Raw genomic sequence first — 17135 nt, 5'->3', positions numbered from 1 at the left:
AAAAATTATATATTCTTCTTCCTTTTCTCCTTCCTGGTATTTTCCCAATTTACGCGGCCATTTGGCCTATTTTTAAGGCCTGATGCCCTTCCTGACGCCAACCCCCAAAGTTAAGTGATGTATTCACCAATGAGTGTTAGTAGTGGTTAACACTGGTGTGGAGTGTTTTATGTAGATGAAAAGAAGACGAACACAAATACTCCGTTCCTGAGCCAGATGAATTAACCATATTCGACCTGACTGGGAATTCAACCCCTGGTCCTCTGAACCGAAGGTCAGTTCGCTGACCATTCCGCTAAGAAGCCGGACAGAAAAAATCGCGAGCGATAAAATTGAATATATATAGGGAAAAATTATAAAACCTTTCAAAACAATTACTGGAGAATATCTGCCATATTCAGGGATTTTCACAGCTAGAGCTAACGTTCTTTGCTGTGATGTAATAATAATAATAATAATAATAATAATAATAATAATAGGAAAGTAGACACTGAGAAAAAAGACTGCAAAATCACAAGAAAAATAATTGACAGAAAACTTACAGGTGAATAATGTACGCTCAGAATTAGGTAAGAAAATCAAACAATACACAGACATTCATGGTGAAATAAGAAAAATATTAAAATATTGCCCGGCTCCATGGCTAAATGGTTAGCTTGCTGGCCTTTGGCCACAGGGGTCCCGGGTTTGATTCCCTGCAGGGTCGGGAATTTTAACCATAGTTGGTTAATTCCACTGGCACGGGGGCTGGGTGTACGTGTCGTCTTCATCATCATTTCATCCACATCACGACGCGCAGGTCGCCTACGGCGTCAAATCAAAAGACCTGTATCTGGCGAGCCGAACATGTCCTCGGACACTCCCGGCAATAAAAGCCATACGCCATTTCATTTATTAAAATATTATGAACACGCCAAAAGAATGAAACCTTTCAGACTTATAAAACAAACAGTAGGCTACACAGCAAATGGCTGCGCCGTTTGGATCACGTAGCTACCGCCTTGCATTCGAGAGATAGTGGTTTCGAACCCCATGTCGGCAGGCCGACAGATGGTTTTCAGTCGTTTCCTATTTTTACACCGGCCAAATTCTGGGGCTTAATTCAGGTCATGGCTGCTTTCTTCATGCCCCTGGCCCGTTCCTATCTCATCGTCGCCAGAAGACGTACAGTATCTGTGTCGGTGTGACGTAAAATATATTGTAAACAAGAAAGACGAACATATAGTGAAATTTTGCAAGAGTAAAGTTAAAACGGACACTATGAAATTGAAACTGATCTGTGAATTCAAAATGACGTAGACACGAGAAGTCATCCAAAACAGTGCGACTTTTAGATCCCAAAATTCACAATTGGCAACTTGGTGACCAAGATGCGCCAAATCGAAGAAAACGATCGGAACAAGTTGGACCAAAGATAAACCTCTCTCTCTCTCTCTCTCTCACACACACACACACACACACACACACACACACACACACACACACACACACATAATGTCAACAAACTTAAACGAGTACAGAGGGTAGTAAATATTAAAGTTACGAAAGCCTTCAGAACGATGTCACATGAAGCATTATGCATCTAGCTGGAATGACATATAATAATATGATAAAATATAATAATACAAGACAAAAAGAAGTACAGTATACAGTCCGGATGTACACAGACGGCAGCAAAACCGAGTCGTGTGTCGGGTCTTGAAAAGTTATATATAACAACTCTGAACTAACTCACCAACTTAGGTTCAAATTACATAATAGATGCTCGAACAATCAGGCTGAGCAAGTTGCGATATTGAGATATTACAAGGCATAGACAATATACATGAAAAATCTGCTGTAATACACAATGCCAGTAAATTAACCTTGGATCTTTTACGAAACAACCGCCGGCACAATACACTGATAGAAAAAATACAAAAGATTTTACGATATCTTCAGCAAGAAAAGAGGATCATATATTTTACATGGATCAAGGCTCATGTTGGCAATGAAGGAAATGAACTAGCAGACCATTTGGCGAAATAAGCTGCAAACAACCTGGACATAGAAGTGGTTTACAATCGAACACCTATCTGTACAATCAAACAAGTCCTGAGGGAGGAAACCATTCGATTGTGGGAGAGCGAGTGCGAAAACCCTACAAACGGAAGCATAACAAAGTCATATTTTCCTAATATACGGAGTAGACTGAAAATTAAACTAAACCTAAGTCATAATACGACAGCTATGACAACAGGCCCCAGAAAATTTGGTGAATACTTCTTTAGTTTCAAAATAAAAATAGACCCTACATGTGCTTGTGTGCAGTGGAATAAATCATCAGACAGTTAACCATATTCTTTTCGAGTGTACATTAGACTACTCAACTCTGAGAGAGGTAAAATTTGTAGAAGTGTTATAAAGTCAGTGGGCCACTGGTCGGTGGAGAAATACGAACTCGTAGACGAACACCTAAAGGATTTTTATACATCTGTAACCAAAGTAAATTTTGACATCTTACAAAGAGATAGCACTTAAGTGTATTATTGACAAAATGATTTAAAAAACACACACAGACCCTCGAAGTAGGCCTACTTTGTGTAGTCCTACAGTGGCTTATTCGCAAGAAACAAGTTAAATAAATAAATAAATAAATAAATAAATAAATAAATAAATAAATAAATAAATAAATAAATAAATAAATAAATAAATAATCATATTGATCTCAGCTTCCATGTGCGCGAATTTTGATTTGACACCAGTTTGGCTCGCCCATGGTTAACATGCTGGCCTTTTGTCCAAGGGGCCCCGGCTTCTATTCCCGGCCTGATGTGGGATTATAACCTTACTTGGTTTATTTCTCTGGCTCGGTGAGCTGGGCGCGCGCGCGCGCGCGCGCGCGCGCGTGTGTGTGTGCGTGTGTGTGTGTGTGTGCCATTTTCAACATTACAATTTTAACAGGTAGGGCCCCTTTCTCGCAGAAGTGGAAATCAACAATAGGCGACAACTCAAAATACTCTACCAGACCTCTTCGGAAGCCATTAATAATAATAATAATAATAATAATAATAATAATAATAATAATAATAATAATAAATTAAAATATCATAATATAATATAATATAATATAATATAATATAATATAATATAATATAATATAATATAATATAATATAATATAATATAATATAATATAATATAATATAATATTCCTGGTTCCTAGTTGAGTGTCAATTTGGCATTTCTTTAGATTAAATTTCAAAATATCCTTAAATCATTTTAGCTGCCCTTCATGATTGCGCAGGCTATTCTTTACTTGAGAATACATGATACATGATATCGGCGGTGCGTGAGCAATACCTTGTATCCCACAATGCTCTTCCTATCTATTATCTTCCTTAACGTTCGTTGTGTCTATTTTCCTGTGCCAACGTGTAAAGGAAAATTAACCTTAAATGCATTATACTGTTGGAGCATGTAAATACTTCATGAACATATAAATACCTACAGTACGGTACTATAAGGTTCATTTTCCTTTACAGAACGGCATAGAAAAATGAACGCAACGAACATAGTTCTGATAGATTGCATATCCATATGTGGCTGGGAGGCGTGACCAGACTTTAGGAAAATAATGGATAGGAAGAGCATTGTGGGATACGAGGTATTGCTCGCGCATCGTCGATGTCCAGACCAGCGTAGTTGATGCCTGTAGTGTTGGATTCCTCGAGGAAACTGACGTTCGTCCAGTGATCTTGCCTTTTAATTTTCAGTATCCTCCTCAAGCATCGTTGATGGTATCTCTTCAGGCATCTTAGGTGTCTTCTGTAAGTAGTCCATGTCTAGCAGACTTACAAGTGTTCTACCAAGATAAGGAAAATCATTTATATTCTGCAAAGTTTCCTAATTGATCGTTATATTTGAAGAATTTGGCGCAGGTTGGTAAACGATCTCTATCTTAGCAATAGTATTTTCTAGACCAATAAGTTCATAAACTTGATTAAAAATATTAAGAAGAATTTGTGTCCGCCTCTGTGGTGTAGTGGTTAGTGTGATTAGCTGACAATACCGGAGGCCCGACTTCGATTCCCGGCTCTGCCACGAAATTTGAAAAGTGGTACGAGGGCTGGAACGGGGTGCACTCAGCCTCGGGAGGTCAACTGAGTAGAGGGGGGTTCGATTCCCTCTTCAGCCATCCTAGAAGTGGTTTTCCGTGGATTCCTACTTCTCCTTCAGGCAAATGTCGGAATGGTACCTAACTTAAGGCTACGGTCGCTTCCTTCCCTATTTTTTCTCTATCCCACCCAATCTTCCCATCCCCCACCAGACTTAGAAGTGTTGAAACTATAACATCAGTGTAGACTGTTGTCCTAATTCTGCTCGAATTAACAAGCTGAGGGATGTACCTACCAAGGCCCCTGTTCAGCATAGCAGGTGAGGCATCCTGGGAGAGGTACTGGTCCTTCTTTCCAGTTGTATTCCAGACCCAAAGTCTCACACTCCGGGGCTCTGCTCTTGGGGCGGTAGAGGTGGGATCCCTCGCTGAGCCCGAGGTAATAACCAACCCTGGAGGGTAAACAGATTAATAATAATAATAATAATAATAATAATAATAATAATAATAATAATAATAATAATAATAATAATAATAATAATAATAAGAATTTGTAGGCCCTTCACTGAGTAAGCTAAGATACCATTGTCATCTACGTATTGAAGCTCTACAACTGACACAGAGGAAATTTTGAACTTAGCTCGCAGTCTGCTAGTACTAAACAGATATCCGTCAGTTCTGTACACAAGTTCTACACCCGATGGCAGTTTTTTGTTTACAAGGTGGAGTAAGGTTCCTACAAATACTGATAATAATGCTGGGGCAATTACACAGCCCTGCTTGACTTCAGTTATGATGCGCGAAGGATCCCCAGGAAAATTACCGGAAAGAATAGTACCAAACATGCCATCATGCAGCAGTCTCAGTATCTGAATGAATTTGTCTGGTCATCCAATCACAGAAGACTTTCCAAAGAGCTTCTCGGTTAACAGCAGTAAAGGCCTTAACAAGATCTATAAAAGCCATATAGACCTACAAGGATTGATTTCGTTCTGAAGATTTTTTTTCATTTGTTTTGCGCTGAAGATAATATCCATTGTGTCTCGATTGGGTCTAAATCCGCACTGTGTTTCTGGTAGATATATTTCAGCCAAAGGCAATAGACGATTGGACAATACTCTAGCGATAATTTTTCCTGTAACAGAGATCAAGGATATTCCTCGATAATTGCAACAGTGAGTTTTGTCACATTCTTTAAAGCTGTTGTGATGGACGCATCCCGCAGGGATTGTTCCCGTGTGCCGACTTTTTTTCATCAGCATTTGTGTATGCTCTAATAGTATCGGGCCTCCTTTCTTGAAGAGCTCGGCTGGAATTCCATCTAGTCTTGATGCCTTATTATTCTTCCGCTGTTGAATGGCCTTCGGAGAGAGGGGACTTCACCTAAAAGAATTTGAGTTGGTTGTTGTGGGATACTTCACCATACGAATTGCAACTTAGGAGGTCTTGAAACTGTTCTCTCCAACGCGAAGCTATCGAGTCTGGATCTTTGAGAACTTGAGTACCATCCTTGGATTTCCTACAGTTCAGACCTTTGGTAGAGGGACCATAAATAGTTTCTGTGACGCTGAAGAAGGCAATAGTGTTGTTGGATGCGATTAAGTTCTCCATTTCCAATGATTTGGATAACCACCACTTATTTTGAAGCATGCTACACATTTTCTGTACTTCCGTTTTGGCTTGTTGATGTATCGGTTTCTTGGGAAATGAGTTTGGATAATTTTACCAAGTGCATGGGCGCCCGTAGGATCTTTTCCAGGGGGGGGCACATTAACAATTTTCTTGAATATAAAACCAATATAACGTCAGTAAGTTCAGTTTATGAAATAATCTGGTATGATATTAAGCAATTGAACATCAACATTTTTAGAATTCCAGGGGGGGGGGGCAAGTGCCCCCCCCCCTTGCCCCCCCTTGCGGGCGCCAAGTGACCAAGTGCTATAGCCGTTTCGCTTTTCATGAGCTAAGACACTGATTTCTTTGTCATTGTCGTCAAATGAGTCCTGATGTTTCCTCTTATCGATAACAACCTATTCTTTGCCAGCTGCTATAATAGCTGTTGTTAACAATGACCAGTGCTGCTCAATATCATCGAGATATTTATTCGGAAGCTTTTCAGTCAACAATAACTGATAGTTCGATTTGGTACTGTCGTAAAGTTGTTGAATATTCAATTTGTGTATTATCTTCTTCCCCTGAATCCGCCCGTTTGATGGAACTGTTAGAACCATTATAAAGCGAATTAAGGAAGTAAGGTGGCATTGCAATTATTGCAATTTGATGTGAAATGAATCTCACCGGACCAATGTTTTAAATAGTTGCCCATTGTGTGATGAGAATTCACTGGCAAAGATCTAAAGCCGAGGAGAGCTTATCTATAACATTCCTTCACGTTCTTCCACGACAGTGAGTTGCTCCTGGCAAATAAACAACCAGAGTTCGAGATGGTAAAGATTAACTATTGCATGGCCTGTGTTCTTACGTCACCACTTGCGAGTCTGTGTAAGAACAGACAGTTGTCCTTCCCGACATTCTATTTTGACCAACTTCGAAGGCATGGAAATAATGCCTCTGACTAGTAATAGCTAATAAGTTTGGTCGAATCGGTTTACACTGCAGATATTGGAAATATTTCGAGATGAGTACATTGTAGGGCACTACACTTTATTTTCTTACGGCTCGGTGGTATTAAGACACTCCCTTCCTCTCTCTGGCTCTCTCTATATCTCCCCTGTGTGATTCCCGTTTCCTTCATTCTTCGAGCGATGGAACCTTCACGTTATTCTTGCCATTCGATAGTCATCTTCATTATATTGATCATTAGTGGCTAATATCTACATGCGTTTTTCAAAACCATACAAACAATCACAACAACCTTCGTCAGTTACTTTGTTACCATAACAATTGAACTTGCCTCATCACCAGTTCGTTACCCTGACAATTAATTTTGCTCCAGTTGAATCTCTAGTTACAGGGTTAGTTCCTATCCTCGTGATGCTTGTCCTGGCACATTTTATTACGGCCTGATGACCTTTTCCTAAATACATTTACTCTAAAATTCATATAAGAGTCAAAAATATATGTTTACTGATAGTTTACCGCATTAATACAATCTATTGACATTATTAGAAGCCTCGCCAGATACACGTACTGTTAATCAATCACACAAAATTATCTGTGAATTAATTATTATATTAACACGCTTTTATTTCAGATTTCACAGTTGCGACAGTAAACAGAATGCCTTTATAAAGATTATAAACAGTATGCTCGTAAGTTTACGTTGAAAAAGTAAGCACATTTTATCTTATGAGATGATATACTGTAGTTGGTATCATTTCATAGGTAAATACATTATCGTGAGAGTCGAACATCCTAATCATAAAAAATAATTTAATAAAGAATGATATTTACTTTTACAAGGCAATAATCGTATATCAACAATTTCAAAAGTATATACACTCCTAATGAAAGATGCACTTAAATTTGGATTTCAAAGTACATTACAGCCTCGCAGTATAAAATCTACATACATTTACACTGAAATATATTATGATGGAATGCATATCAATATAAGGCTGAGGTGGGTGACTATTCTTAAGGAAAAGTATGGATTGGAAGAGCGTTGTCAAATACGCGGCATTGCTTTATTAGTGACGATTTTTCATAGCATAAAATGAGTGTCTCCTTTACTTGAAGATAGAAGGTGGAGTCATGTTCGTTGAACTCCTCTAACTGAGTCACCATTACATGTCTCTTTCCCCGTACCATTTTCATTAATGGCGTTAACGAACATGTCTGATATGGCGGACGATCACTCTGCCCTTCACGTTTCACAAACGTTTGATCGTCTGCAAATTCACTGGATCACTTCCGCACTTGTAGGATGGACATCACTCTCTCTCTACCTATAGGCCTACATATACTATCCTCCTGTGAATGTTGACAGGTCCCCTGTATTATATTGCAAAAAAAAAAAAAAATAAAAAAAAATGGATTTCTTACCACAACCACTCATTCAATAAATTCGGCACATTTTAACTATCGTTGTGCCAAGATTCCATCCGTGACACTACAAACTATTGAATACACAAAGTGAAGTCAGTATCATTCAGTTGTTTCTGAGCGATAAAACAGGGAAAGTTACTCTTTGACTTACCCTCACATATTTTAGTCGGATTAGGGCTTGCATTGTTTGCTTTCATAAGTTAAACCTAGTATCACATGATCAATCCTTCGATGATACTCCTTAATTTAGAATTTTATATGATTCATACGGTTTATTTCGTTAAGCTCAATTTCGCTAATTATAGATCTAAGTTAAATTAACATCTTCACATCTTTCTGACCAAAAAGAGTATAAACTTCAAAAACAATTAATGCATCGTCACTCGCATCTGTTTCAGGAATGATTTTACAATGAAAGGTAAAAACAGGATAATCCAAGATAATTAGGCTTTATGTTAATACAAACATTTTAGTATGGATGAATTTGTTCTTTTAAATAAACGAACAGTTACATTTGTTTGTCTACTCCTTAGTCCCGTTCCTTGATAAGGGATCTGGGATGAGTTCAGATAAACTGATATAGCATGCCAAGTGCCCTTTCTGACGCCAACCTCAGTTGAGGACGTAAAACGAATGAATGTGAATGAAATAGGGCAAGGAGGTGGAAGAAATAGTCTGTTGCCTATAAGTTGGAACTGTTTCGTCATTTGCCTGGAAGTGAATATGGGAAACCATAGAAAACAATTCACTAGACAATCTATGATGGGGGTTCGAACCGATGCATCTGCTGAATGCAGAGCTTGGTTTAATAGCCATAGCGCGATAACACGCGCGGGCACTTCCCTTAGTAGTTGAATGAATAATATGAATTAATTAACTTGCATAATTAATTAATTGTCGAAGGAGTTTCATATACAATTGTTAAAGTAATTCTAATTCACCTTAAACATTCAATATTATTTTCTCTCTTTTCTTGGAAATCTTTCATCTTCTCCATAGGGAATACGTTTTCTTGTTTCTGCGGGAACACATAATTAAGTTTATCCTATCTTTATAAAATCTTTGTAACAGTCTGCTGTGGCTAACAGGAGTTAATATTAATGTTGTTGTTGTCGTTGTTATAAACTGATGAACAAATTTGACTGATTGTCGCAAAAAGAAGAAAAAAGAAGCTCTTTTCAAACTATATGCTCTCATTAAGATAAGAACAATATTCTTCTTTTCCTCGGAGTAGACCCTTTCCTTCTCTATGTAGCACAACTCCCGCTATGGAACAAAGAATAACATAATTTTATGTCCCTCATCCGGTAATATAGACATAACCTTTACGCTTGTGGGCACACTCATTATTGTATCCTTGGAGCATAAAACCATTTATGAAGAGAACAAAATAAGAAATTGTACATACAATGTGGCGATAGAGCGGAAGAAAATGTTGAAGATAATTACACACTATCGTTTTTAATTTGAAGTCTTACTATTTGTATGAAGGAAGTGCACACTTTTTCTAGTGGCAAAAAAGTAGCCATTCATAATTTCAAATATTTTAAGTAAGAATATTGATTCGTTACGGTTTTGGAGCATAACTTCTTCTTCTTCTTCTTCTACCACTTTTACCACACCCCGGTGGGACCGCAGGTAAGATCTGTGTCACGCATGTGGTCTTGCCCCTGTTTTATGGCCAGACGCCCTTCCTGACACCAACACGAGGAGAGATATTTTCAATACTGCGCGTTTCTGTGGTCACTTGTAGTGCGGTATTTTGTATGTATATGAAAAGGAGTGTGTTAGAAATTAATCAGATGCAATATTCTCGACACGGTCGTATTATTTCGCTTAAGCACCTCTCCTATCAGCCAACGTAACATTTGGTCTAGGAATCGAATCTGGGCCTCCGTGTAATACGCCCTCACGCTGGCCGTACATCCGATAAATAAATTAAATAAATAAATAAATAAACAAATAAATAAATAAATAAATAAATAGCAAAGCAAAGTCACCTTCATACAGGCCATGAAGGCCCTTGGAGGAGTGGAAGATAAAGGCTTCCACCATTGTTAACCTCGGCACGTGATGGGGTAGAGTGGTTAGCTCTATGCCCGGCCGCCTTTTCCCCCAGAAATTAACCTGGTACTCTTTTCTGGTGTAGGCTGAGTGAACCTCAGGGCCATATGCACCTCCGGAAGTGGAAATCTCGTTTCTTAAATTTTACGACTTCCTGACGGGGATTCGAACCCACGTCCTTCCGGTCGAACCGAGCACGCCTTTACCCCCTCGGCCAGGCAACCCCTAAATAAATAAATAAATAAATAGGTTAAATGAAATTGTTCAGTAGAAATTATAGACGAAACCAATGTTTTTCCATTACGTTCGATATTTAGGAAAATGCATGTGTTTAAAAAAGGAAAACAACGAAAAGAAAATATTCTTGTGTTCAAGGTTTTGGGTTCAAACCTGATGAAAACTATTGGATCTTTGAGAATTGTAAATGCTTAATATGCAATGTTTTTACAGGCAGCATGTAAAGATTGCTAATTGACCTGAGGTGGGCAAACGTTGGCTCATGGTTACATCAGTACTTTAAGTTCTGACTGGCTAGAACACTCCACCAATTCAATAAATATTACATTTCGCGAATCACCATCTTCTGCACCTAACTTATGGAGATGTGAGGAATTTAAATATGCGTACGCATGAACTATAAGTTGCCAGCAAAATGATTAGACATTAGAGACAAAGCTGTCTACAGTCCCTCCCCTTGCGATCAATTTTCTACCATTATCTCAAATTGCATTGAAGGTTGCATTCTGGATGTGTGAACGGCACGAGGATAATATTTCTACCGGTCTTTTAATTGTTCGTTGAGGTAAATCCTCTTGGCCAAATGAGCTACATGTGCTGCGTTTCGCTAATATGCATGCTGAAACTTGTTAAAATACAGCGGCTTGATATATGATCCAGAACAGATTATTAACATAATTCTGATTAATTGTGGTCGATTAAAGATACTATGTAGCATAACAGATATCTTATTAGTAGAAACGATCGTAATTGATTGATATTACATTCTAGCAAATTATTTTTTCGTTGTATTTAATACTTGTGAAAGCTTGTTTATACGGCACATTATTTCCAGTCAATTACTATTTGTATTATGTATTACGAAGACGGTCCCGCGGTGATTGCCTTTTACCTGGAGGCCCAGGATTCGATTCTCGACCAGGTCAGGAATTTTTACCTGGTTCTGAGGGCTGGTTCGAGCTCCACTGAGCCTACGTGATTACAATTGGGGAGCTATATGAAGGTGAGATAGTGGCCACGTGCTAGAAAACCAAGGATAATGGCCGAGAGGATTGGTCGTACCGACCACACGACACCTCGTACTCTGCAGCCCTTCAGGCTGAGCAGCGGTCGCCTGGTAGGCCATGGATCTTCGGGGCTGTTGTGCCATGGGGTTTGATTTTATCAACTATTACGATAGGTACTGGAATATACTCGTACAATTCAGAATTTTAAAACTGGCAATATCTGGTGAAAATACATATAAGAGAAGGATGCAGGTATTTAGATTTGTATCTCCGAATGGTAGAGTTCCATGGTCTGATCGCTTCAAGAACAAATGTTGTTAATTCCGTCCATGTCTCCCTGTTGTTTCTTTAGGAGTATTACATTCTTGAAATGTTTTTCAGTAATATTTTTTCGTTGAAAGAGTCAAATTGCTGAAACAGAAAACAATCTCATGTTTAGTCCGAATGAGTGTCATGTCAGTAGAAATTTTTCATTTGTTTCATGTAAAACGTATTTCTCAATCTGGCATTTAGTATCTATTATAATGAAGTAAATTTTAAGAAAATAATATTTATGACAATTTACACAACTCATACATTCATTGCTTTTTATTTTAATACACAAACTTTATTCATGTGCTATCCGGACTAATTATAGGAAAAAATGTCCGGCTCCATGGCTAAATGGTTAGCGTGCTGGCCTTTGGTCACAGGGGTCCCGGGTTCGATTCTCGGCAGGGTCAGGAATTGTAACCATAATTGGTTAATTTCCCTGGCACGGGGACTGGGTGTATGTGTTGTCTTCATCACAATTTCATCTTCATCACGACGCGCAGGTCGCCTACAGGAGTCAAATCAAAAGACCTGCACCTGGCGAGCCGAAACAATCCCGGAATATCCCGGCACTAAAGAAATACACCATTTCATTTCATAGGAAAAAAATAGTAAGGAAGAAACACTATGTCACAGATATTTTTATATGGTGCATATATACTAATATAGTACAGTTTTCATCTCATATTAATTTTACCCGTCATCTCAGAGGGTGAATAAAGTGTTTCTATCTTCATAGACTGACTTTTGATAATAACCTAACATTAAATCCCAAATTCCAAGATGTGGTAGCCTCTGTTTGCTCATCATTAGATATGCGAGGCCTGAGTTCACCCAACGACTCAACAGAGGTATACACACCAATTTCTAATATGAGTTGTAGAAATTTCGGTTTAAATACTATGGTTTAGGAGTGTGCTTCATTTGTATTAAATTTGACAACTTGGTGAATATTCCTAATTTTTAAAGTTAAGATTCAATTAGTGTATCCGCTAATGCTGACTCACTGATCAATATTTAATGTACACCTTTTATGTCTTTCATTTACGGTAACTTACCATCACTGTTTGGTATTGTGTAGAGTATTGAGTTGATATAACTAATAATATTATGACTAACTATGCATATCATTGATGAATTGTGTAATTAAATGTCACACTTGCATTAAGTTTCAAATTTTGATTTTAATTGATTAATTCCACATATTTCTCTTTATGATAATAATTCTCTCTCCCTATATTCATAACTGATTGTTGTAGATGTACAGAGTGTTCCATAACTAGCACCCCAGATCCATCAGACGTTAATGAAAAGAGATAATTACGCAAATTTGTCGTAAACAAACTTCAAGTTTCCACGATGGACCTTTACACTTGAGGGGTTGTTCACGACAGTTTGAACTTTAAAATGGGTATATTTTAAGGATCCCTTATCATCCCACATAATCTGTGAACCATGACTTAGAATCAGTTTAAGTATTGTCTGGCTCCTTAGCTGAATGGTCAGAGTAGAGCTCTTCGGTTCAGATGACGTCGAGCTCGATTATCGGTGGAGTCGCGGATTTTAATCTTCAATGGTTAATTTCCTTGGCTCGTGGACTGGGTGTTTGTGCTGTCCTTAAAATTCTTGGAACTCCTTTAGCACACACACAACACTATCCTCCACCAGGCTAGCAATGGCCACACGAAATTATAATAATAGTCATAATAATTATTATTACAGTTTAATAATTAAGTCAAGCCTACTTTTAAACAATATTTATAATGAGCATCCTTCCTTTAGCTTACATACGCGTTATCACTATTCAGATACCGGCACTTAATTCATACCTGGTAGCAGACTGACTTCTTGTTACATTACATAGCTCTGTGACCTGAGACTCAAATCACTGTAACATTGTCTCATCAATTTATCCAGGGAACTGTGACCGAATTTTCCAATATCAAAAGTACTGATGATATAACGTTAATCAATTAAATCTCCAAATAAATTATCGTAATTTAATTTTTAGAGAATATCTACGAGATCGCCTAAAAGAACAAAAATATATATCAATTTGTAAAATAATATAGGCCCTACTTAGTTTAGCCGGTATGACATCCTCAAAACAGGACACTAGACTTTAGGGGTAATATGCATAGACTATTATTAAATATAACAATCAATATCAATTTCTAGAAAATAACTGAACATGTATTTAGGCCACTATTATTCATACGATAAATAAACAATTCATGTTAGAAGGAACAAACCAACTTTATGATATTACAATTTGATTACTTAAAAGGGAAAATTACACATTTTAACCGAACTAAAAAAACTTAATTTAAATATTTGGCAATACAGAAGGCATGGCAAGATATTACGAAGATGATGATGAAATAATTATGAAAATTTTGTTACATATTAATGAAGGAGCACACTTAATGCCAACGAGGCTCTTAAACAACTCAGTTTATAAGAATAAGGATAAAATCACCAACAGATGATCATATTCTTGTAGAAAATTAGACTGAAAGAAGGCATCGTCTATTTTAACACTAGTCATTAAAATATAGAAAGGTCAATTATACGCAAAATATGAATTGGTTCTATATCACACTAAAAACATTTTGTTAGTATCTAATAAAATGGATGAGATTCATCATACGCCTTCAGCCATGCTTGCAAAAGACTTTGCTTTTAACATTTCTTGGTATGTGCCCCATATGTTACTAAAAGTTGAAGGGTACGTACATATTCTTTTAATAATAACGTCGCTTGAAAGGTAAAAGGTTGTATTCCACAAAGCTCTTCCTATCAATTATTCTCCTTAAGACTGGTCACGCCTCCCAGCCACATATGGATACGCAGTCCATCAGAACAATGTCCGTTGTGTTCGTTTTCCTATGTCGACGATTAAACGAAAATGAACCTTACATGCATTGTACACTAGGAGTGCGTAAATACGTAATGCAGACGTACATTCATACAGTACGGTACTGTAAGGTTCATTTTCCTTTACACATGGGCATAGAAAAATGAACACAACAAAATTTGTTCTGATGGACTGCATATCCATACGTCGCTGGGAGGCGTGACCAGTCTTAAGGAGAATAACTGATAGGAAGAGCTTTGTGGAATACAACCTTTTACCTTTCCAGCGACGACGATAATAATAATAATAATAATAATAATAATAATAATAATAATAATAATAATAATAATAATAGTAATCTTATCGGGCGAATTTACCATGTGGTTAGGGTCGCGCAGCTGTGAACTTGCATCCGGGAGATAGTGGGTTCGAATGCCATTGTCGGCCCTGAAGATGGTTTTCCGTGGTTTCCTATTTTCACACCAGGCAAATGTTGGGGCTGTGCCTTAATTAAGGCCACAGCCGCTTCCTTCACACTCCTAGGCCTTTACTGTCCCATCGTCGCCATAAGACCTATCTGCGTCAGTGTGACGTAAAGCAAATAACAACCTAATAATAATAATAATAATAATAATAATAATAATAATAATAATAATAATTGTCATCATCATCATCATCATCATCATCATCATACTTGCAATTACTCCTATGTTACCCGATTGTGTCAGGATTCAGTAACACAATCTTCAGCTCAGGAAGTGAGTGTACAAAAAGCATTACTATCCCCAAATTCCCTCATTTATGTCGTAATGCTGGTAAAATGTACCCTATAATTTTAACGTTGACATTTGGGATGGTATGGCACCTCCTGAACTGCTTCATAACTTATTTGCCAGTTAAGGGACACTCTGTATTATAGGTTAATTCTTGTGTGTGTTAAGTTCCCCAAATGTGTGTAGCCCCAATTGTCTGCCCTGCTCTGTCTAATGGTGTCAAGTGATGTGGGGTACCTCCCCATCTTCTCTCTTCCCGGCAGGATCCCTGGCGGGAGTCGGGATGGGCGTTGGTGTAGGTGTCAGTTGTGGCGGCAGTACCAATCCTCTGGAGTGGACGGGTCAAGTGACGGTGCGCAAGAAACGCAAGCCTTACTCGAAGTTCCAGACCTTGGAGTTGGAGAAAGAGTTCTTGTTCAACGCGTACGTGTCCAAGCAGAAGCGGTGGGAACTTGCGCGGAACCTGAACCTAACAGAACGTCAGGTGAAGATCTGGTTCCAGAACCGGCGAATGAAGAACAAGAAAAACAGTCAGCGACAAGCGGCACAGCAACAGAACAACAACAATAACAACGCCAATAACCACCACACGAGCAGTCAACACCATCACAGTAGTCACCATACGGCTCAACACCACGTGGTGGCACAGAACCACCACGGAACCGCGGCTGCCACCAACGGGGCAGTACCAGTCAAGCATCATCAGTGACCAATGGCTTTCTCTGGGGTTGTGTTCGGCCACCATCATCAGTTCCACCACGGAGTAGCTACTTAAAGTGTGTTCCTCTCAAATTCAGTGGTAAATGCAGTCAGCAGTCCAGGTAAAGGAAACTTGCTTATATCAAACAACATTGATAATGCTCTTTGAAGTTATCGACGAGGTTATAGTTCTCAATTGCACTTAGGTCGTCACTGCCATTAATGTGATATTTACGTATGGTTCCAGAGAGTTAAACAAGTCACAAGCAGATTAATAATAAATGAACAGGTAATGGAAAAAAATGTAATGTAATTCTGAATTTCATACATCTATGATGTAATGAGGTGTTTCTTCACCTAAACAAAGATATAATCATTTCTGTCACTAACAAAACGTTCTATAATTGTTTTCTTACAATTTTTTTACTAGTATGACCAAAAATAACACAGCACTAGCCCAATGTTTTCAATTTCTAGATACATCTTTCGTTAAAAAAATATCAGGATGAATTAATTTATTTTCCTGAGAGAATGGCGCTTTAGAGATTTGTATCAATACAGTAAGTTACTTCATATTTCATTACCAAATGCTTCCAGTGAAGTTCTATACTATCAACGAAGTGAGTAACAACACGAAATGAGCCTCGCTTTCCACACCTGCAGGCTGCGTCCTTGTCCATATTACAACCTATGCAACTTCACAAAACTATTACGCAGTCGCAGCAGCATAATACAGAAACACGTACCGTACACAAGTCTTCTTGAATTGCATCCATGGCGTGTTAAGCCTTGATAGTTCTTCATTCGTACAGAGAGCCATCACTCAGTAACAGGAAACCTACAATCGAATTACATTCCAAAATGATTGGTCCACCAGGGACCAACCTTTGGGCACATCTACGACTCATCCCGTCCGGCTCCTTGGCTGAATGGACAGGGTAGTGGACTTTGATTCATAGGGTCCTGGGCTCAGTTCCAGTTGGGACGGGGATTTTAACCACGTTTGATTAATTCCTCTTGGGCTGATGCTTTATTTGCACACAGCACACTACACTAACAACCACCGCAGAAACGCGCACTAGT

At 38.3% G+C, this 17135-nt stretch overlaps 1 protein-coding gene across 2 annotated transcripts in view; it reads left to right on the top strand.

Annotated features, from left to right (window-relative positions):
• Positions 1-16704, top strand: part of Abd-B (Abdominal B) — a 137391-nt gene extending 120687 nt beyond the window's left edge. Inside the window, exon 2 of one of the 2 annotated variants that reach the window (XM_067140528.2) lies at positions 15617-16704. In XM_067140528.2, coding sequence (XP_066996629.1) covers positions 15617-16062 — 446 coding nt within the window. In that variant the 3' untranslated portion in view covers positions 16063-16704. Of the gene's footprint in view, positions 1-15577 lie in introns of both variants that reach the window. The other variant, XM_067140520.2, reaches the window with a different exon arrangement.
• The last annotated feature ends 431 nt before the right edge of the window (positions 16705-17135 follow it).

This window comes from Anabrus simplex, chromosome 1 (assembly GCF_040414725.1).
Source record: "Anabrus simplex isolate iqAnaSimp1 chromosome 1, ASM4041472v1, whole genome shotgun sequence".
In the NCBI taxonomy this organism is placed as follows: Eukaryota; Metazoa; Arthropoda; class Insecta; order Orthoptera; family Tettigoniidae; genus Anabrus; species Anabrus simplex.
The sequence above is the reverse complement of the archived record's forward strand: the minus strand, read 5'-3'. Positions and strand labels throughout refer to the sequence as shown.